The sequence below is a fragment of the Cygnus olor genome, chromosome 10 (genome assembly GCF_009769625.2).
Source record: "Cygnus olor isolate bCygOlo1 chromosome 10, bCygOlo1.pri.v2, whole genome shotgun sequence".
Classification (NCBI taxonomy): Eukaryota; Metazoa; Chordata; class Aves; order Anseriformes; family Anatidae; genus Cygnus; species Cygnus olor.
In genome coordinates, this window is record NC_049178.1 from 16,914,020 (window position 1) to 16,936,640 (window position 22,621).

At 38.1% G+C, this 22,621-nt stretch overlaps 1 protein-coding gene across 1 annotated transcript in view; it reads right to left on the bottom strand.

The window, feature by feature from the left end:
- Positions 1 to 4,948: 4,948 nt before the first annotated feature.
- The window catches only part of TAFA4 (TAFA chemokine like family member 4), a 57,409-nt gene continuing 39,736 nt past the window's right edge, over positions 4,949 to 22,621 (bottom strand). Inside the window, exons 4-6 of the mRNA XM_040568964.1 lie at positions 16,102 to 16,257; positions 9,073 to 9,197; positions 4,949 to 5,074 (exon numbers count right to left, since the gene is read on the bottom strand). Coding sequence (XP_040424898.1) covers positions 5,063 to 5,074; positions 9,073 to 9,197; positions 16,102 to 16,257 — 293 coding nt within the window. The 3' untranslated portion in view covers positions 4,949 to 5,062. The remainder of the gene's footprint in view (positions 5,075 to 9,072; positions 9,198 to 16,101; positions 16,258 to 22,621) is intronic.

Sequence of the window (22,621 nt, forward strand, 5' to 3'; positions counted from 1 at the left end):
ACCTTGTCAAGATGCACTGCTTAATCACTTGTGATCTGACCATGCCTATACAAACCTTCCAAAATGAAAAACTTACATTGGCCAGATGAGATCTATGACTCTCTGAACTTCAGCCACAGAAAGGAATGCATGCACTGTACGCATAATCCTCTTTCTTCATTGTATGGTATGGGCAAGAGTGAAGCCAAGAAAGCTGGCCACATTCCCTTCCAGGACTCATCCCTGGCTTCTAAAATGCAACAGCAACATTTCAGAGACTTGAGCCTCCAGCTTCAGCGTAGCCTGTAGTGATTTCTCTGGCAAAATTTCATCAACTATTATTTTGTGTAAATGATCATAATGACCTATCTTTTTATCTATGTTACCAAAGATGCTCTTCTTCTGAGCGCATGTAATTTCTGTTAGCATTAACGGGAATGTTACACACACACACAGAGCAGGGTAGAATGGTCCATGAAGTATTCTAACAGCGATATTAATTTCTCCTTGTGGGTGACTTTGTCCTCATAACAATAATTAAGCCATGATGCTTTATAAAATGCAAAAAGTCTTTGGAAGGTTAGTACAGGCTGTTATTCTAACTTGTGTGAATTTTCATCCAAGCAACTAATATCTGGTAGCTGAGATATGCCCCAAACCTTAAAGTACAATCTGAAAACACTGCCTAAGCTTTTCGTCATCTTCTCCTCCTTCTCTCTCTATAGTAACCTTTTAATTTAACAAGCAAAAGACACATAGAAAACCAAGGGGAGATGCACTGCCTATTCATCAAGGCAAATTCACAATTTGGGGAAAAAAAATCACCTTTTATTATTATATTGAAAATGCTGTTTTTGCAAAGGGGTTCTAGTTTCTGAATTAAGGTCACTGATGTGGAAATCAGTATATACTCCCCATCTTCACAGCTCATTTCCAAACAGTGAAGACTTCTGCAGCCATAACTGTCAAGCACCCATCCTCATGAACTCAGATCAACATAACCAGCATATTCCAAATCCCAAGCTGAGCAGATCCATTCTGAATATGCCCAGAATTATTGCTACAATGCAGTGCTTGGGGATACTGTGCTGTGAAAGCAGTCCTTAAAAAGATATTACAACAGTTTAAAGGCATTTATTTACCCTAAATAGTTAAAAGTTTCTTACAGGATCACCTATATTTCAATAGATATAGAAGTGTCTATTGCTGTGACAGAAGCCTTAACTGTTCTCTTACCTCAGGGTCTGCTCAGTCTGCAAGCAAATTGTTATTCTTCAAAGACATTTTCTATTGTTGTAGGTGTGTTATGAACTAACCCTTTGAGAAAATTTACAGCAAACGTAAAAATTTTATTCACTCTCTTCAGGTACAAATTCAAACAGAAATCCTTGAAGATAACAGACTTAGTGGAAAGTGGAATTAAATCTATCATGGATTTAACAGACCTGCAGGACGCAAGAGAAACCTTGCAAGGATTTCCATTAAGATAATTTATTTTCTAGATAAATAAAATGCCACGAATCTAGTTTGATCTATATATTAAAGCATATATTTATATCTATATATTTATTTTAATACCACAGAGATTTTCTTATCTAATTGGAGAAGATAAGGACAGTGGTAAGGAACCCACTGAAGAGTGAACAATGTCACTTTCTGTTCAGAATGAGGTATGATGGAGGTCGTCATCTGTCAGTGCTGGGATCGTTGGACCATGGCCTTGCAAAGACGCACACAGAAAACCCCAGCACAGGGGACAGACAGCACCTCATGACCTCAGCCTGTGGAAGAGAGGGTAACAAGGGGTGATGTTCAGCAGCTCAAACTTCCAGGTCAGCTCTGAGGTAGCATCGGTAAGGGCATACACTACCAGCAGGAAGGCATGAGCTGAAAAGCAGCAATCCTAGAATATTAGTCAAACCCTCACTGACTGTGAATTGCTAACATGATGCAGCTACGTAAAAGGCAACACAGGCCACAGAAAGTGAAGTATTTGCAGCAGTGATGTGAAAGTGGTAATCATAGTCTAAAAAACTGGCAATGGCACATGTCAAATAAAGTGCGTAATTCTGGCAATCCTTGTTTAAAAAAGATTCACTTAAATTGCAGTGGATGCAAAGAGAGCTACACAGATTAGAGAAAAAGATGAAGAGGTCATGGTTATTGTATATCTATTGAAATGTCGGCTGAGTGATGGGAAACACAGCAGGGTCATACTAATGAGGGGATAAAAGAACGCAGTTAAGTGAGATATAGGTATAATCAGGACATAAATCAATTCAGCCTGCATATCAGAATAATATCTCATCACAGCAGCTAGTGCCTGCAACAATCTTTTGTTAGAAATTGTATGGCAAAACTGCAATTTTAAGAAAGAAGGGATGAGTCTCTGAACCAGATTGTAGGAGGCAGTGCCTCCTGAACAAAGCCTGGACATGATGACCCACAGGTTTTAGCCCCACAGAAGTGTAACAGTGGGAAGCAAGCTGAGATTTCTGATAGACTGCCAGCGCGCTGCTTACAAGTGCTGCTATTCCAGAACAAAAGGTATGCACAAATTAAGCCACTTACATAGAGAACACACTGGATATCTGTGATGCTGACCTCTTCTACTAACACAGCTGCTGGCCAAGCCTTCAATTTTTCTATTGCTCAGCAGAAGGGCAATGCTGAAGTCAGATGCCAGACAACAGCATTAGAAGAAACAGCAATTCTCCAAAAAGAGACAGGCATATATTACAGCTTTTGTACAATGAGTCAGAAAAGGCTGTAAATCAACCCAAGATCCTCTGGAATTAAGCTGGTTTAGAAATATAAAATCTCTGTCATCAGCTAAAGATCTAGGAAGGCAAGTCATTCATTTGGGCTGTATTTCATAAGCCCATGATATCAAACTTATGTTCTAGCTTTCCCTTTCCTCAGTGAACCTGAGCGCCCCTTCCAGGCAGCTATTGCAAGGCGTGTAACATACTGTTCTCCTTCTTATGCTCCCCGTGAGAAAAATTTAATCAGATGCGTCAAGTTCTGGATCAGTTCTCAACTCTGCCACAAATCCCCTGTACGACCACCGGCAAATAACATATTTTCTTTGCATTTCTCATAAAAAAAAAAAAAAAGAAAAATAACAACTTTTCTCTAAAATTCTTGTTTGACCACATAGATCAGAACAGCTCAGTGATGGCTTTTTACTATGCTTTTATACAGAAATTACCAAGATAAATAAATACCAGTTATGGGTCAACATTGTACAAACAGTAAAAACCATCTTCACTGATGATACTCTTTAACAGATATACACAGAAATAATAGAAAGAGTAAAGGTAATTTTAAAGTTTAATCAGAAAATTGAAACAATGAAAAAATATTAGGAATGCAGAGCTTGTTAGGGCAAGCAGAGTCTTTTAGGTAGAATACCTGTTCAGCTGTCCAAGCACAGAGCAGAACATTTCTTGTTTACTTGTCACCAAGTACAATGACCACTATGATCCCAGCTGTAATCAAATGGATAACTGAAAGTGAGCTAATCTTTCCACCACTACCTGCTATGGAATTACCTAGCTGAGTATCCCCACTCACTCCAGCAAATCAAAGGCTAGCAATTGTTACTCTGAGCAGCTCCACACTGCTGATGGTATCTTTCCCGCAAACTAGAAAGCTTATGCACAATGATCTAAATTAGTACAACACACTCATTTTGGTTTCTTTCCTGGCTATGTAAAAATTAGATTTACATTGTTACACTCACATTTACATAAAGCATAACAATGAGTTCAGTAGCTGGGTCAGCAGCAGTTCATCTGCATGATATCCATCTGCATCATTGCATTCTCAGTCGGTTTTAATGCATCTTAAGTCACAAAATGATGTAATGGGAATCAGCCTGGCTACAGCTTCGCTTCTACTTACTGTTCTATTTATGAAGACTGATGACAAAAAACTGTAACAGGCAAATAAGAAAAACAGTATGAAATGCATCTACAATAATAAGGAACAATTATGTGTCACAAAATGTAATCACTTGGAAATTCAGTCTGTCAAAGAACTGGACATTTAATTATTATAATCATTCTAAACAAGAACTAATTGAAAGTGAAGATTCACTTTTATCTAGAATTTTGTTCATGAATTTTAAGTAAGTTACCTATTAGGATATAACCAAAGCTATGAAAATCTGAACAAATTACTCTCCTTCCAGTAAGCCCTCCTTATGCAGTACAAGCATGCTCTCCTTTTTTTCAGGCATCTGAATGAATATTTCTAGCTAATGGCTAAATTCTTTTCCATATCTAGATTCAAAGAGGCAAGGAATATGTATACTTTGCTATTCCCCTAGAGAATGGATTTATTTTAAGAAGAACTATGTCTATTTTCAAATTTTGTCTCTTCCTCATGCTTCCCTGTCATCACTCATGAATGTAAAAGTTAAAGTACCTAGAACTACCTAAAGAAATAAATTTACTTGCACAGATATAACCAAAGTATGCCCCACAATAACTGTTACTGATTTAAGTGCTATCTTTTCACCTTCAAACAACCTTGATAGTTACTAAATCACAGCTGAAAATACACAAAGACATTTACTCACTCAGCATCGGGATCAGCTTTGTATTTTTCTGTTGTACCGTGAGAACTACCTCACACAAATCCATACTGGTTGTAACATAAGCTTTTTTTTTCTATGACCACCTAGATTACTTTCATGATCTAAACTCATTTAAAGCAATTTTACATATCTTAACGTCATAAAGTCTTATCATTGATGCACTGCAGAAGTCCAGGTGTATGCTTCTATGAATTGCTGCTAGGTGTCAGAACCTGAAGAATCCAAGGTGCATTTCAGGTAGAACCAAATCTCCTTGTGTTTTCTTGCAAAATTAAACTTGTATTGTTCTGTATAGCAAAATCCAGATTCAGGAATTGCAACCACAGTTGAAAGGAGAAGTATTGTTCTTTTTGCTGACTCTTTTTGTAAGTTCAAAGAATTAAGTCAATAGCATCATCACAAAAACGGGTCTGTCTGACAGCCAAGCAACACAGCTGCATGTGCCATTGTGCTGGTAGTGACCCACAGGTTTATTCTTTGCTACCGTGTTACCTATAAAAGAAGAGTAAACAGTTACCAACACAGAATCAATCAAACAAGGATGATAAAACATGCTTGGTTGACGCAAAGGAACTGTATAAAGGATACATCATGAATGAACTGGTCCCAGCCAGACCTACAAAACCTGCACAGAAACAGACTCCATATGCAAACGTTAAATACACTGTCATTCAATCGTATAAAGAAGACTTGCAGATAAAGAAATGGCTGTTTAATATTAAATTGCCAACAACATCTCATGGAAATCTTCTGCTTTATTTTGCTTAGAGTCATTTTCAACAGCAATGCCTACAGCACAAGAGTATGACTTACATCCCCAAAAACCGTTCATGCAAAGTGCTACCCATTCCCAGCAGTCCATCTTATGGAAGGCAACTACAGATCAGTCAGTTTGGCTACACACTAAGGAGGGGTCACATCAGATTTCCCATCCTGAAAAAGGATGAGAATAGACAGCCTGCAAGGAGGGAGCTTTGTCAGCCCTGCTCTGTAGTGTCTAGACACGTTACAAAACTTAACAGACATGTAAGCACAGAGAAGTTTTTATTTCCCTCCCCAAGGTAACTGGTGTAAAACACAAGCTCTTCAACTTTCCACATTTTAACTGTCCCACTCAGCTACTAACTATTCACCTAAACACTGAGTTGCATCAGGAGTCTCCCATGTTTCATATACTTCAATTATTCTCGTATTTTCACAAAATAAAAAGATAGAAGTCTTAAAAGTGATTACTTGGCATTTTCTCTTTCAGTGTGTAATTAACCTGTGGAACTCATTGTCCCAGCTAGCTCTGATCCCGAGGTCTTAGTAAGCTTTAAAAATTGATTAGAAATTTAAATGGTAATGAGATCATCTTTGCTACATAACACAGAAAAAAAATTAATATGGGATGGATCTCAACTCTCATGCTTTAGATATAAGCCAAATATTAAACTGGAAGAATTTCATGTATGGGTACATTTTCTATAATTGTCCACAAGGGTTTTGCTGTATCTTTCTTATTTAAGTATCCCAGCACTGAGCCACAAGGGCTGATTTATGGTTTGGACTACTGGTCACAATCAGATACAACAGTCCTCTATTTGTGCCGAGTTTTAATAATGCATTTAATATATATTTTACTGATTGAGCTGAGTGTGAACAAATCTTTGGTTCATTTTTAAATCAAAAAATAAGTTATACAATACTTTTCTGTCTAGCAAGGGAATCTTTTTTTCCATCCTCTCTGTTCCTTTCCATTTTCTTTGCAGACCAATATTGCATGTGCCACAAGCTACTGTTCAGAATTTGCAGTTACCATTACTCATTATATTTGTGCAACATCTGTACCTTGGTAGACAGAGGAAACCACCCACAAGACAGACAAAACATCTACAAAAGAAATATGCATGCAGGAACAAATTCTGTGGCACAGCTTCTGCCGTCTAGGAAGTAGACATCTACGTGTAAGCTTGTCACCTGGGTTTTCTTTAAGAAGAAAGAAGTACTCGCTGGGAATACTCTTGTAGATGGGCACAGTCATGCTATGAAATCACCCATTTCTCTCCATGTGACTTTGGAGAATCCTAAACAACTCAGTTTGGTTGGAACCATGTCTGCAGCTGGGCAGAGTGAATCCAGTGGTCTTTCAGAAACCTGATCTAGTGGGAGGTGGCCCCTGTTCCCTTCTCTAACATGGCCAATCACAGCCAATCACCAGTTGAAGTTCAGGACTCTCTTTCATCATTTCACTGAGATGTTTAACCACAAACTTTATTATTCATATCTATATTTCTGTTGTTGCAGTACCCCAAGACTCCAATCAGAACCAGGATTTCCCTTACACTGTTGCTAAGCACTTGCACAATAAAATACAGTCCTACCTTAACGTGCTCAAACCTAAAATAAAAAAAGGCAGCAAAAGGAAAGTAAAAACATGTAAAGGAAAAAACGAATAGCTCTCATGTCAGTAACACAGTAGAATGATTCACATCTAAGCACAAGTGCCAGTTCGCTCATCCTTTCAATTAAATACCCCTCAATCTCCTGTGGTGATAAAAATCAATGCAAAACGCATCACTCTGCGTCCCAGCAAAGTAGAGGACGAGCTTAATGAAATAACATTTGCACTCATATTGCTACACTCTGCCCTCTGTTAGACCCACACAAACTCACTGGAGTTGATGAATTTGCACAGGTCTAATTGCAGGCAGGATGATTTGTCCCACTCCAGCTTTATAAAGACATCCCTAAACTCATCAGAATGCATTACCATATTCTGTAGTTTGCTGGTTGCAATTTTTGTCAAGGATAATAAAATAAATGATCCATGCCAAATTTGCCCTTCTATTAGTAAAATCCCACTGGCTCAGGCTGCTTCTTTTCCCTGTTTAAGAGCAAGAGTCATGAACACAGGCTATATGACTCATGTGGTCAGTTGACCTCAATGAAGTGAAAGGCAACTGTTCATAGGAAGGAAGAGACAAATGCATGAACGAAGACTTAATGCCTCAGGCCTTCAGTTGTCAATGCCAATATAAAGTTCCTTCTTCTAGCTTTCATCCCTCTAGAATCTCCTAAGGGTATAATGGATATTTAACCCTGGCTAATTCTTTCCCAATAAGGTCCTATTGGTACAAAGTGTCAGCTCTTTTCTGGCATGTCCAGAGATTAAGTTGTCTTATTTAACACACAGAACTCGTACTTGCCTGTCTTACCCTTTGGTGTGATGCTACCACACTGCCCCTTACCTCTATATGAGTAGCTGAAGTCAGTTACTGTGAAAAAAAAATCAAAGGCTGAGGGTAATCTATACCTTGCAATAACTGACTTCCAGTTTCCCATACTGATTCTAGGCTCAGCTTTCGAGTGCAGTATCAGTCACAGAATACACAGCTGGGCCTAGGCACACCATAGACTACATCTTCAGCTTTTCGTAAATGGTTTGCAATGACTTCTCTGTCTGCTCAGGGGGGATGGACATGATGACCTGCAGGAACTCCTTCCAACCCATACCATTCTGTGATCTTAAAAACAGGAATAGGGTTTTTCAGACCCTATTTTTTTTTTTAAGCCAGATTTCTCCAGCGAACCTGCCACCATGGAATGTGTGCGTCTGGGCTCTGGACACTGATATCACACCACAGCTGCTCAAACCATCTAATTTTCCTTCTTTCATCCAGAATTAGTACAGTTTTCACTCCTTATAACAGCCATTATTAAACAACATTTGGTGTCAGTATTTGCTTATTAACTCAGACTGTTACCTAATCAACAACATTCATTCCTATCTAGAAGAGGCTGGAAAGGGAAAAGCTAAGCATATGTCTTTGCTTGCTATTTCCTGCTGAAGACTCATGTTTTATGATACATTTAGAAATACAGTTTGCTATGACTTGTTGAACTTCAATGCACTGAACTCATTTTAGATTGTTAAGCAGACAGAGAACATGATATTTTCTTTCTGCTGGCCATTAATTAAGAAATAGGATGACACAGCAAAGCTTTGTTTAAAAAACAGGCTGTCTACATGACAGCCTGTAATTAGAAATTATCTGAACCAGCCTGATTTCCACTAGTATTCAGTGTCCCACAGTTCCAGTGACGTCAGTACAAATTCTCAACAACTCCCAAGGCCGCCATTCAAAAGCTAAAAGGACTTTCCAGTAGCACAGGATTATAACTTCAGATGACACTGGTAAAGACCTCAGATTTATGTACTCGGTCTGTAAGCTGAAGAATTGATCCTGGAACATGATTATCCCACTAGCACTGATCACAACTGAATTATTTCTTTGGTTTAACTCCAGCATCCAGTAACTTAATTAGGCTGGGAATGAAGGGGCAGTTCTGACCCAGAATTTTCCTCCCTGCGAATGATTGCATTAACCACCACTTTCCAGAACATTGAGGAGTCCAGCACTGGTACTCACACCTGCAGATGCAATGCAATAAGCAAATGCCACCAGCAGACTGCCACCTATATTTCAATAGGTGATCTCTGTACTTGCCTTTGTGGTTTTGACTTTATTTCCACTGCTGCAAGACCAACCTGAATAGTCTGGTAGTACTTTACAGTCCTCTCCATCCAAACAGGGGTTCATATGACACCACCACTTCTGTAGAACAATAGAAGCTTGAAAAAGAAATGGGAAAGAGAAACAGAATACAATTTTTTTTAAACTGTTGGTTTTTGTAGGGAGGTTGTGTGTTCAATTCAACAGGTTGCTGTTCAATTTTTTGATTACAAAAAGTAGAACCCACAGTTATTGTTTTAGTGGCTTATCACACTGACAGTGTTTGAGCTAAAGATGTGACTAAAAAAAAAAAATCACAAACACACGGAAGGGTAAATGACATATGCAAATGGTGAAGATAGCCAAGCACTGCTACAGAGTGTTTTGACTCCCATTTTTGAATTGACATCTGGAAGTGCCTTACCACTTCCACCATCTACAGAGGTGATTTCCTTCCTTCATTTGCATGCTCCAGCTATGTATCTGCTGTAAGGTGGTATGAAACTGAGGCTTCTCTTTTAACCGGGATATGCATATGTGAGGCTGGATGAAGAAATGCCAGTTTCTCCCTCCACTGGGTAAGAAAATAGAATTGCACAGATATGTAAGCATGTGAGGTCTGTCAGCAAATAGTGCAAATAAGGATATCAAAACCATTGGAAAGTATTAGATAATTAACTAAAAATCTACTTGCAGTTACACTGCCAGTTTTGCAATATGTTTCAGGAGGACTTCAGTAGTACACTAACTGTGCAAATTTATTAATTTTCTAGCCTTAAGCCAATTTCTGTTAATAAGACAATGTTTGTTATTTTTATAAACATAGTCATGGCTTTTTAATACTGCTGGTAACATATACTTTCCTACAAACTACTGCAAACTTCAGCATGTATTTCTCAGTTTTGCACTGTTCACAGGATTCATCAAATTCTAGAAAATGATTTTAAAATATATCAGTTCATAATCGTACATAAACTAAATTGGATTTCAAAATAAAATATGGCAGAAAATGTTGATTTAGCCTGCATTACTCTACTATGTGCAGAAAATATTGAACTGCATGCTTTAAAAGACACTACATCCAAAAGAGATGAACAAAAATAATTTAGTCTACTTCTTGTAAAGCACTTTTTTTCCTTTTAATTTCAAGGTAGATTCATATTTCTACAACCTTCAAATTAGGGTGACAAGCAGGCAAGCTGACATCAGGATATTGCCGAAATGCTCATTCAATTACTTTTGTTTTGCACTTTCTAAGACTACCTGAGGAGCACTACGAAGAATATATTTCTGAAACACCAGTTTGGCTTTTATAAATGATTTTTTCAATCTCATAAAATTAAAAAACGATTGCATGATTCCTGTCACCCGTCATTTGGATCTTAGATCATTTGCATTGATGCTGGTTGATGAAATGGATGAAACCTGGTTGTGCTTCCTAAGAGGTGACGTATCACTTCCACTACAGATAAATAGTCTAGTCATTTGTTTTATATCTTCTCTACTTTCTAAATTTATTTCAACTTCTATACCACATTTATTTCAGATAAATATGACCAATCTAGAAGGCTAGATTCAAGAAGACTGCAGGCATCTGAAGAGACCTCAGTACAAGATCCTGGTAGTAAGCTGGCTGTGTCTTCAGAGCTTTGCTTCAAAGCCACAGAGCCCTCCTGGGAGGCCTGGCTACTGCATCACACAGCTCCGCACAGTGCTGTTGTGAGCCTGGATGTGGGGACATGCTAAGAGTTTGCCTTCACTCTGACACATGAACCTTCTTTCATGTTTACAGTGCTACCTTAAAAACATAAGTTCAGCTTCAGACATTAAAAGCCACCTCTCTCTTTCAGCTGTCCCTTCAGATGCCTAGAATCCCTGCTTCTAATACCTGCTCATTAAAAAAGGCACTAGTTGACTGGCCAAAAACGCAGCACAGAAGTGGGTTCACACAGCGCTCTTGAACAACTGTGCCCATGTAACTTTCTGGTCTACGAGGTTCATGTGGAAATGAAGTACATAAGACAGTGAACCAAGGCCCTCACTTCCAACAGTGCAATCTTTCATTAAAACAAGCACAGGTGAGAGTGGGAAACACTGTGGAGTCAATCTAACTCAAACAAGATCCACAAGCTCTTCAACAGACTGCCTATTTCACCTTCTATTCACCTCTTGTTTAGACACTTACAGAGAAAATGACTGCTACTCTTCTGTTGACTGATTTCTATTCCGTGCCGAAATCTCTCTTCAGATTAATGGCAACACTTTGAAATACTTAATACAGGTCTCATTCTATTAACTTTCAGAAAATTTCTCATTCTGCTGTAGCAAAGCACTGATTCTTGCATCCACTTTGTCCAATTTCTTTGTAGTTCTAATGTCCACTCTGCACCTGCGTGTCCTAAATGGCTGTAGCTGTGTCAAGCACACTCCTGGGATTAGTCTATTAAACATCTCCATCAGACCCTTACACACATCTTCAGAGCAAGAGTTCCTTAACGATTGTTGTGCTTGTAACTGTGTGCCTCTCTGAAGAATGTAAAGGTTTCCTCTTTTTTTCAGATTGAGGCAGTCTTGGAGAGGTTTCAGCAGATGACTTTTCTAAGAAACGAGAGCAGTTATGTCATACTCATATACAACCACCCTCACGAAGAGAAAGGAGACTGCTTCAGTTTGACATTTGCCAGTCGATTGCTGGTGGTTACCCTACGAGAAATATATCTTCTGCTGACATCGTTCCCTAGATGATGTGGCTCCATGGAAACAGTAGATTCATAGAGATTAAGGCCAAAAGGTGCCAATACATCATCTTGTCTTGCCTCGTGCAATTCATTGTGTTGTGCCCCTAGCTGTGTTTGGCTACACAGTATCTTCCAAGCCATTTTGATGCAGGTGAAGAAACTTATCCCACTGACATTTTTTTATGACATTAAACAATCTCAGCACGAAACAGCCTTGCTTTTCTTCCTTTTTGAACCTCTTCTGTTGTGCTTTCTTCTTCTGCATTACAGGACCTGTTAGCAATCATCATTTTCTCCCTGTGAAGGTATTGAACGTGTTGCAATCATGTAACTTTTCAATCTTCTGCCTGATAAGCTGAGCTGATTGAACAACTTCAGTTTCTCAACACAATGCATTTGTCTTTATTAACACAGAGTTCTTTCAAACAGGTTCAACTTCCTCCTTGCAGCACCATGCCATGTGACTACCTTGGGCTTGTCATTAGTTGTTCCTTTGACCCATCAGATGAAATCCATACATTTTTTGTCAGGATAGGTTCTATAGGTTCTATATTTGCTTTCAGGTCACTGCTGAAAATGTTTCAGAGGGGCAGATGTAGAGCTAAGCACCGTGAAATCTCAGTATGTATGTGCCATTTGACTACCACTTCCTACTGCTGACTCTGTGGAAATGAACGTTTTTGAGGTATGCTAGGTAACTGATGCTGAGCAGTGCACGTATGCAATAATATATCATACAGTTAAAAGTTAAATGGCTTACAAAAAATAAGACTTAAACCCTCAAAAGTATTTAGGAACCAAATCTTTAGCTGAATAAGCTATACATTATTTTCCAAGCTTACTTGGAAGGTCTGGACTTGTGTATTAGTCTTGAAAATGCCTCAAGAAATAAAATCACTTGCGTCTGGCAAATCTGTTTTCAAGAAAACCACAAACTCTTGTGATCTATACTCCAGGAATTCCTTGTTATTTAGATACCATATCAGCTTCTCATTTTTTTGCAAAGTACTGAGATCAACCTCAATTGTCTCTAAGTATCTAGTCCACACTGCCTACCCTCTCAAAATTGACCCAATACTAGTGCTCATCTAGAATGTCCCAAGTATTCTGAAATACATTTTAAATTTCAACAACTGACCAGAAATCTATTAGTCAGCTTGTTAGGACTGTAAGTTACACATGTTCAGAATTAAAAAAAAAAAAAAAAATGAAAAGCTTAACCCCAGTAGATCTTGATTAGTGGGTTCTCTAATTAACAAACTAGAAAATACTTCATCATTCTATTTCTTACCAAAAGCAGAACAGTGACACTGACCTGCCTCAGCATTAGCAATTTCAATATTTCACATACTATGGGCCGATTATTTTACTTACTTTTATTTAATAATTTCTTTGTATTCTACTTTAACAAACAAATTCACGTTGTCTGTAGTCGGGACAAATATAGATGTCTTTCCTGGACTGCAATTTGCAATTTGTACTTTTATCTGTTTGCTATGCATTGTTTTTTTGTTTTCTTTTTTTCCATAAGCCCTCTTCCTTTCAGTCTGGAACCCAGATGGGCTTTCAGACAAAGGTGTCCTGTTTTTTTATTGTGGTTCTTTGACCTTCTAGAAAACCCTTAAATTCTTTAGTCCCAATTGCATTCTTTTCTAATCTGAGTGTTTCTTCCTCATAAATTCTAGGACTAACAGAATTGCCTGGATGGAAGATGATTTGGCTAGTGATGATTTACTCTGAGGTATTTAATGCACTTCTCTCCAGACAAAAGTTATCAATAGAACATATATATAAATCATAACTTCTATAAAAAATACTTAGCACTACCCTCTTTTTATCATGATTTTCAATGGGTAAAAGCTTTTCCATGTGTGTGACCAAAAATTTTGTAGTCTGACACAAAAAGTGGGTGGCACTTACCAGACACATACTCAACTGAGTGTGATCTACATTGTTTCCTCATTTCATCTAAACACAGTTCAACATGTGAGCAATTTGAAGCAGAAACTATGGTACCAACAACCACGTGCATGACATGCATGATCAAGAGCACAGAGACAATTGCTACTCTAATGTAAATGATAATTACTACTGGATAAGGTCTGAAGTTCAAAAAAAATGCTTTAAAAGTTTACTATAAGTCAATTGGTATGCAAATTCTTTTCTTTTGGTTAGAAATATTAATCTGTACTTTGGGCACATCCTTCCCTTTAAACTCATAGCAAAATATAGGCAAATTAAACATCCCTGCTTTTGGCAAAAAGGTATTGGAAAATAAAACATCTGTATCAGTCTGAAATATGCAAATTCAAAACTTTTGGTTTTTTTAAACTGTTTCTGGTTTCCACAGCATAGAAGCCTATTGAAGGATGTGTACAGAGTGGGAGAAAACACATCTAATCCTGAGGCTAAGGAAAGATAGTTATAGTTTCTGTGCTACCGCAACTGAAAAACACTGACTGTTGTCCCACATGCTTGCAAAAATAAGTGAAATATGTTAAAGCATTACCCTAAGAGGGAAGGTGGAATCAAAGGCTTCCACTTTAGAAACCAAAACCTTACGTTCATAATATTTTGTCTTATTTAATCTCAGCTATGCTTGAAGAAAAAATAGCTATTAAATTCTTTTAGCAACTATTTGCATTGACAAATTCAATTAAGCTCCCACTGTATCATGCATTTATGTCTTTCTATCATGGAATGATAATGTCACCTTTGCAATCCTTAGGCAAGCTTAAAACAATTCCTCATTTTTATTATCTTTCGTATATAAAAGTATTTCTGTTGCTTGATGTATCACCTAAAAACAGAGAGTACTTCTCACTTGACAAAAAAAAAAATATTTAACAAATTGTACAGTTAAAGTTGATTGTGTTCCTAAATTACAAGGCATGAAAAGTCTAAGCAGTTAAAAATCTATTTACTTAAAAATAAAAGGTGGAAAATACGTTAAACAAAAAATCAGACATATTGCATGTAGTTAGAATTTTATGTCTAGAACTAAATAGCTCTGAAAGTTTAAAAAATTTAGACTTCAAGGCTTTTGCTTTATATTTAACTTGTAATGGTTGCAATTTCATGTGGAAAAAAAATGAAAACAAGCATCTTCCTTATGAATTAATAAAATGGAGGATCTATTAACTTCTACATCAGTATTAATTAGCAGTGAGCTACTTGAGTATTGTCTCAATTTGATTTGTTTCAATTCGAGTGTAGATCATACAAAACTTTGTTTTAATATCTTTTGAATGCTTACTTATACATACATGACAGAAGACTTTCACGAGACTTTTTGTATGATGAAAAAAAATCTCAGTCTTGGTATAACTGCTTAATAAGTTAATAACAAGAGCAACAGCAGCAGCTTCTCCAGGGAATAGCCTCTGGTGGTGGGAGAAGGGCGACCCACAATTTCTGAACTGTCAATAAGACAGAGAGGAAAAGGGTGGGAATGAGGTGCAGAGTGAACCTTGGGTAAGGAAGTTTTATAGAGTTTCAGAATCCCTGGTCAACATTATAATAAAGGTATGATTTTAGTTTTAGTGTATGTAACACATTTCATTTAAAATGAAAACTGCTAAAACTGCTAGAAGTGTATGGATGGCAACACTGAGCTCTGAGAGGATTTCACATCTACCCAGGAAGCTGATGGAGAAGGGCAACTGCAACACATATTTCTTTCATCGGGTAGGTGTCCTAGCTTAGACACTGCATCCTGTGCAGCAGTATGCTTTCTCTACTCTGCCAACTCTAACTTATTTGGGGTTACAACACACAAAACTGAATGGACATGGGGCATCATTATAGTACTGATGTCCAGCGTAAGAGCCCATTGGGCACATAAAATACTGAAACATCCATCTGGAGAGCAGCTCTCAAAATCAGATGTCCCAGCACTACCTGCAAGCCCAGTCTTAGGACTGCATTTATTACCCAGTGACATTTTGGCCAAGCTATTATGTCTAAAGGTAACAGGAAGGGTTAATATCATTAGCTTGAATTTTTTGGCTTATGTTGTTTTCAGACTAGTTTTAAAGGAGAGTTTTTGTGTGAAAAAAATAACAAGTTCTATTGGCACAGACATGAAATGGACGAGTACATATATTAAGAGGATTAATTACACCCAGATTTATGCACAGACTCAATATCATCAATGCACAGCAATGTTTTCAAAATTAACAAAAGGAAGGATTATGCTTTTGAGGCAGTAGGAAGTCAAACAATCAAGGAGACTAAACTTCTCAAACAATCTTAATGAACCACGAGTGAGCGGGAGACTGCTTACCTTCCACACATGAGGGCTGAGCCCTTGTTGTACCAGCCACCTGCCCTGGGAAGCAGGAGCACTTGACTGTTTGCGATCGTTCCTCAATCCGGTTCTTATTGCAGCAACGATGCACTGCCACAACTTCGCATGTCCCTTGCTTAACTTGGTGCTGGCCTAATAATTGCAGAGATAAGTGATGGAGAGCAAAATAAAACATCAGTGTATAAAGAAAAAGACAATACATACAGTCCTACAAGATACCGAGTCTCTTGAATACCCATTAAGTCCCAAGAAGATGAAGGGATAAAGCATCTTGTAGAATCTGGCTTATTCCCTGAGTTTATCCTATTCTTACTAATAAAGATTAGTTCAGCATACCAAATCAATTTTTCAGCCAGTCTTCCTTGGCCCTTACAAAACTATAGGGAGAAAAGGAGATTGGACTAGTGAACTAGACATGTCAGACAAAAAGACACGCAGAGAAAGAGCACGCTTCTTCCTCTGGCTTCCTATCTTGCATTCGGGTTTTACATTCAATTCTTTCCTTTCACTAACAGACACAATGGAGGGGACAATATTTAATGCAAGGGAAAGTTAGCTTAAATAGCAGAGAAATCCTCTGTCTTAACAACATGTAGGTAGGTTTCTTTACTTGCAGGTAGGCTACGAACAAAGTAGGCTAAAAAGCTGTCATAGATAGTCAAGTGTTGTCAAAATAAATAAATAAAATAAAGCTATATGGAATTCCTGAAGTCCCTTCCAGCTCATTTTGAACACACCTGTGATATATGCTCTATCAATTGTCTTCCTCTCAAGCGCCTTTCCTCACAATTCACCGCCATCTCTGAGTTTTCTTTTCCTCACTCCTGCCTTCACGCCTTAACTGTTCTGCTCCTTGTACCTGACCATTTTCCTCCACTCATCCTCTGTCCTGCCTAAAACCCTTGCTCAGAAACCCCACTTTATAAAACTCCTCTCTTCTTTGCATAAGTCATTTCCACCTCCTCCATCTCCTCACTTTTCCGAACTGCTCTCAAGTGCTTCATCTTGCATTTGTCTTGTCTTATTTAGAGTAGAACCTTGAATGCCTCTTATCTATGTTTGTAAAGCACCTTGTAAATTAACAGCACTATGTGCGTGTGTTTGGTTTTATTTTGCTTGTTTGTTTTATTAATAAGTGAGGTAGACAGACAATGCCAAGAATAATAAAATTATTCACCATCAAAGTAGTACAGGCTCATTATATGAGAAGAGACTACAGTACAGTGGAGGTACAGCACGATAAAGGAAGGTGAAAGTGAGAGTATTTTTCAGAAATACTGAGATGCAGCGAAACAAATGAAAACACTACAATAGCAAGCTTGGAGAATTGCCCTGAGTCCTAATCTCTCCATGTTTGACCCCTTCTAACACACAAAACACTTTTGTTTTTTAAAAACAGTACCTGTTACTAGATAGATAGAGAACACCTTGGTTTGACGCAATATGGGCAGGTTTTGTTATTGAATGATTAACTTTACTGTACTGGTTGGACAGAAATTTTTATGAGTTGATTTAAGTGGGAAATCTCAACCTTAAAAAGAGTTAGGAATACAATTTAGGCTTCTAAATGGCTTCTCCACAAAAACAAACAAACAACAACAACAACAAAAACCAGGACAGCTTTCAGATATATACGTAACTTTTTAAAAGGTTGGCTTGGCAATGTTCCTTTGCTGTGCATGGTTTGGTTTCACAAGCTGAAGGGCTTGTGTTTCAAACACAGCTGGAGGGCTGCCTGACTTTTGTTGCCAAATTTGTATTCATAACCACCTCAATGGGCAGAAAACTATGTATATACAATCTTGGAAGAAAAATACAGTCTTTATTCGTGCACTCTAAATGTAAAAAGGAATTCTATATACAGAGGTGTTTGGTTGTTTGTTTTCCTGGGGAAAAAGCTACACTGTGGTTTTAAGCAAAATATGCTACAGTAGGAAAACGCATAATGTATTTCACAGAAAGTTGGAAAAATGTTGAAGACAGCATAAAAGTATCTTAGATAGCTACTGTATTAAGTTTATTGGAAGACTGAATTTTCATGCAAGTACCTAATACCATATCATGAAAAAAAGTGAAAACAGCTACCAGCCTGTAGGATAGTAGCTTCTCTATAAATCAGTAAGGACAATAAATGCATAGAGAAATTAAATCGGCCACACCACTTCATTCCAAAGTATTTTTCCACAAAACACCTCAGCATGACAATGTTTGGAGAAAATAAGTAGATGAACAGAAATCCGGATGGAAAATATTTTGTAAACTGAGGTTGTTAGTCTGAAAGTATTTACCTATTTATTTATTTGTTGGATTAAAGGCCTGAGCCCAAACTCTTTGGAGTAAACAGGGAAAGTTTCCATTGATTTCCTACAGGGCTTAGAGTGGTGGTCCTGCACTCACTGGAGTCAACAGCAAAATTCCAGCTGACTTGAGGAGAGCAAGGTCACAGTCTGGACTGTCTCTTGAAAAGGACATTTTATAGTGGAGTAAAGAAAAAGCAAAAATTTCCAACTGCTCAAGCCACATGCTTGAAATTGCTATGTATCTCATCTGAAAGACCAAGCAGTCAGGTCTTGTTTTAATTAAAGTCATTATTCACCACACATTAGATGCCAAGATAAGAGCAGAAGCCATTTTGTCAGAAAGTACATCATAAGGATGGACTAGATCCAGCTCCAGCGATCAATATGTAGCTGAAAGAATGTCTATTTTCAAGACCTAAACCTGCTTCCTTTAGGTGAATAGTCCTGTTAAGTCAATATCAAAATAAATCAAACAGGATTTGACCCTGAGCATACAGTCCAAAAAAAAATGGGGGTGGGGGTGGGGAGTGGGGGAGGTTACTTTCAGTTATTTTGAGTTATCTTGTTTGAATTTTAAAGCACTGACACTGCTCTCCTTAAGAGTGAGGAGTCCACAGGCACACAGACACTTGGAGAAGACAAAATTAAGTTCCATTATGAATGCGTCCTTTGGATCACTACCTATTTTACTCTAAACTCATTCATACACAAGCAAGCACGAGGAGGTGTCCCCTCTTTGTCTGCTGCCATGGGTAGGATTCTAAGGCTTGAGAGTACTGCTGCCATGCAAACGAAGACGGCGCTCTTCTCCCTTGTCCCTAGCATGCAGATCCTATGGAGTAAAAGAGCGAAAGGTACTAAAAAGCCAAAGACATCTGCATGCATCATTTGCATTAATTGGATTGCCCTTGTAATAGTCTTTTCCCTCCTACATGTTCACATCTATATTTCCTCCTGCTTGTTCACGCACATCTTAACACTCTTCATTCTGTTGAACACCCATATGCACTTCCTTTTAATATTCAGACACATCTGTGAACAATTGCTGAACAATTGCTAAGCGTTAACGTGCTAGCTCTATGTACCATTTTTCTCAGCATTTAGCCATCTAGGGGACAAGCACTCAGTTTGCAGTGTGGCTTTCAGAGTTAGCAAAACTCACAGATAAGCTTAAAAACTAACCATCAACTCAAACAGACTATTCTCTGCCTAAATCTATTGATATCTGTTGTATCTACATTCGGGTGCCCAAATGCAGAAAAAAGAAAGAATACAAGAATATTCTCCTGCACATTTTATTTTCCATCTTATGCTAGGTAAACCTTCATCTCAAGTTTTGAGTACATTTAAGTTACAGCTGAGAACATAAGGACTGAAATACACAAGAACAGTCTTAAAATATTTTATAATCAATGGATTCTCAGGAAGACAATGTATTAGAGGAGCAGGGACTGAAGAGTTTTAAAGTGTGAAGATCACAGTAAGTGAATTCTATACCAGACACATCAGGAAAGACATTTCAGGGAGAACTGCAATGAGAGATAGTAGAAAAGCAGACTTGGGAGAGCAAAGCCCCTTTGGGCTCACTTATAAAAAGTCTGTAAATTCATAGCTCTTCACCTGTAAACCTATTCAGATCTGCAACCTAAGGGCTGTCAATATTTGCAGTTGAAATTCAGTTACATCTTCACATTTAAATAAAAGAACTCTCCAAGGAGAGATGCATTTTATCAGCAACAGTACCAGAGAAAGGTTCCTGTTGTTGAACACCTTCTGCATACCAAGAGAGGGGATGTCTGCCAGCCAAGTACTGGGGAGGACAGAGGACAAATCTTGAGAACTGTAGAACTCTGTGTTACCTCTGATCAGGAGTCTGGTGCACGTGGTGCCCTCCTTATCACAATTTCTTTACAGCTTAGCTTCCTTAAAAATACCAACGCTATTCAAGCTAACTAAAGACACATTCCCTCTCTCTCCATACAGGACATAGACATACCAGGAGAGGGCTCATTAAAGGAGCCTCCGGGACAATGCCTGCTATGAATTTTTATGCCTTCCATAATGAGATACCTATGGGTAATAACAGCCCCCAGGTGCCCAAGTCCAAAAAGCCTCCTACTGACCTCAAGAACTGGCTGAACTCTTTGTGTACTTTCCAGCCCAGAAGATAGTTGACTCTGCAGAGCTGCTAGGCAGCCTTCACAGTTTTCAGAGAAGGCAGTCATCACCTCTGAAGAGCAAGTACAAACTAGGAATTTATTAGGCTTGTGCCTTGTAAGCCAGCACAAGTATTATATGTATATTTGGCTAAATAATCACCACTGAACTGTTTATTCTCAGTTTAATACAATTTTTCTACTAATTATTTGACAAGACCTTGTTTTCATTTTCTTCAAAGAAGTCAAGGCACAGATATGCAATTAATGCTTCTAAAACTCTTTGAAATCCCCAAATGGAAAAAAAAAAAGGAAAATACAATTATTGTTAATAAAATATCAAACATCACAGTAATGTACTTCAAAGCTACAAAGAAAATATCAAAAAAGAGGAAAGCTTTCAGAAAGTTGCTAGCCAATTCTGTCCACATCCATTTCGTTTCTGTGACTAGTTCTAATCACTCCCAAGGAGCACTCTTTCAATGGAATATACATGTAGGCAGCATGCCTTTATCAGAAAACCTTAATCCTGGATAACCTCCTTTTTTCTAATTTCTTAGCTCAGAAACATATGGAAAAAACATATTTAAAGGGAGTTTTTGATCTCTGTTTCATAAGCTGCTCTCTTTGATGAGGAAAGCAACTAGCACTGCGAAGAACAGTACACCTAGGACAGTATGATCCTAGCGCAGCACATTCTTCACTGAGCCTCAAAACCAGCAAGCTTGGTCTGCACAAAAATCAACTGCATCATTTATTTAAAGGGTAAGAGGATGTCTGTCAATAGGGAGATGAATGGCTATGGAACCTAATATTGCAGCAACAGTATGAGAAACAAGTGAGTTTAGAAGTCAGCAGCAATGCTGTTTGGAAGAGGGAAACACTCTAAAAAGCCTGGTGACAGTTCATCATCTCTTCAGCTTTCATGTCATGTTAACTTCTGCTTACACACAGAAATGCACACCGAGAGGCAAATGTTCTAGAAAAACACATATTAAAGGACATAATATTTGCTATTTTTCACTTTTTGTTACCAAGCATACTTATGAGAACCTCTCCAGCTCATGGGGTAGCATGTTTGTTTGTCTTTTTGAGGGGAGGGCAGGGAAGTGGATAGGGAGTGTTTCTAAAGATGGCAGGTGGCCTCGGGAGATTTGGAATGTAAAATTAAGACACCATCCTCTAAGACAAAATTACAGCAGAGCATTTCTTTACTAACAATTCATCAACTACTGGATTTTTTCACAAATTATTTCATATTCATGTCAAGGTCCTGACTTAGATGCTCTCTTTCCTCAAGGATACACAATATTTATATATACACAGTTCCTCATAAATTGTCTCCGCATATGCGATTCAGTCCAGTTTCACTTGTAAAGCTTTACCTTTTCACTTGTTGGCAGTTAAGAGACTGTTCAGAGATAGCCCAGAACTGCCACAAAAGGACATTTCAGCTGCTCTACAGAAAAAATAGACAAGAAATATCTTCCCCTAATGACCATTATCTGCCCATTATAATAGGCAAAGTAAGATGTAGCACAAAAACAAATAAATAAATAAAAAGTATCCAACAAGGTAATCAGTTTGCTATCAATTTCACATTCCTCAAACACATAGCAGCATTGTGATTACTACAGCTAACATCTGTAACAAAGCAAGCAAGCAGAGGTACAACGATCTCACAGATTAAGGAACTGACACTGATGCTCAGAGTGCTCAGGCTTCCAACCCAAGAGTTTCTTCACAGCCCATAAAGCTTCATCCTGTGTCCCTATCAGCACATCTGTGCACCATCAGTTGTGGAAACCAGTAGTGTGCCACGTGGAAAATCATAATCAGCATTGCAACGGGATGAGCAGGGAACCAGCACTAAACCACTTTAATTTGTTTTGGGCAAGAAGTCACAACCTGAGGAAAATGACTCCCAGATTGTGCAACCAACTTGAGAGGAACCCTGGAGAACAGTTAATCTAGACGTGTATTACAAAAGATGGTGAGTGACCTCAAAACCTGATAATGAGACCTGAAAAGTTCATGAAA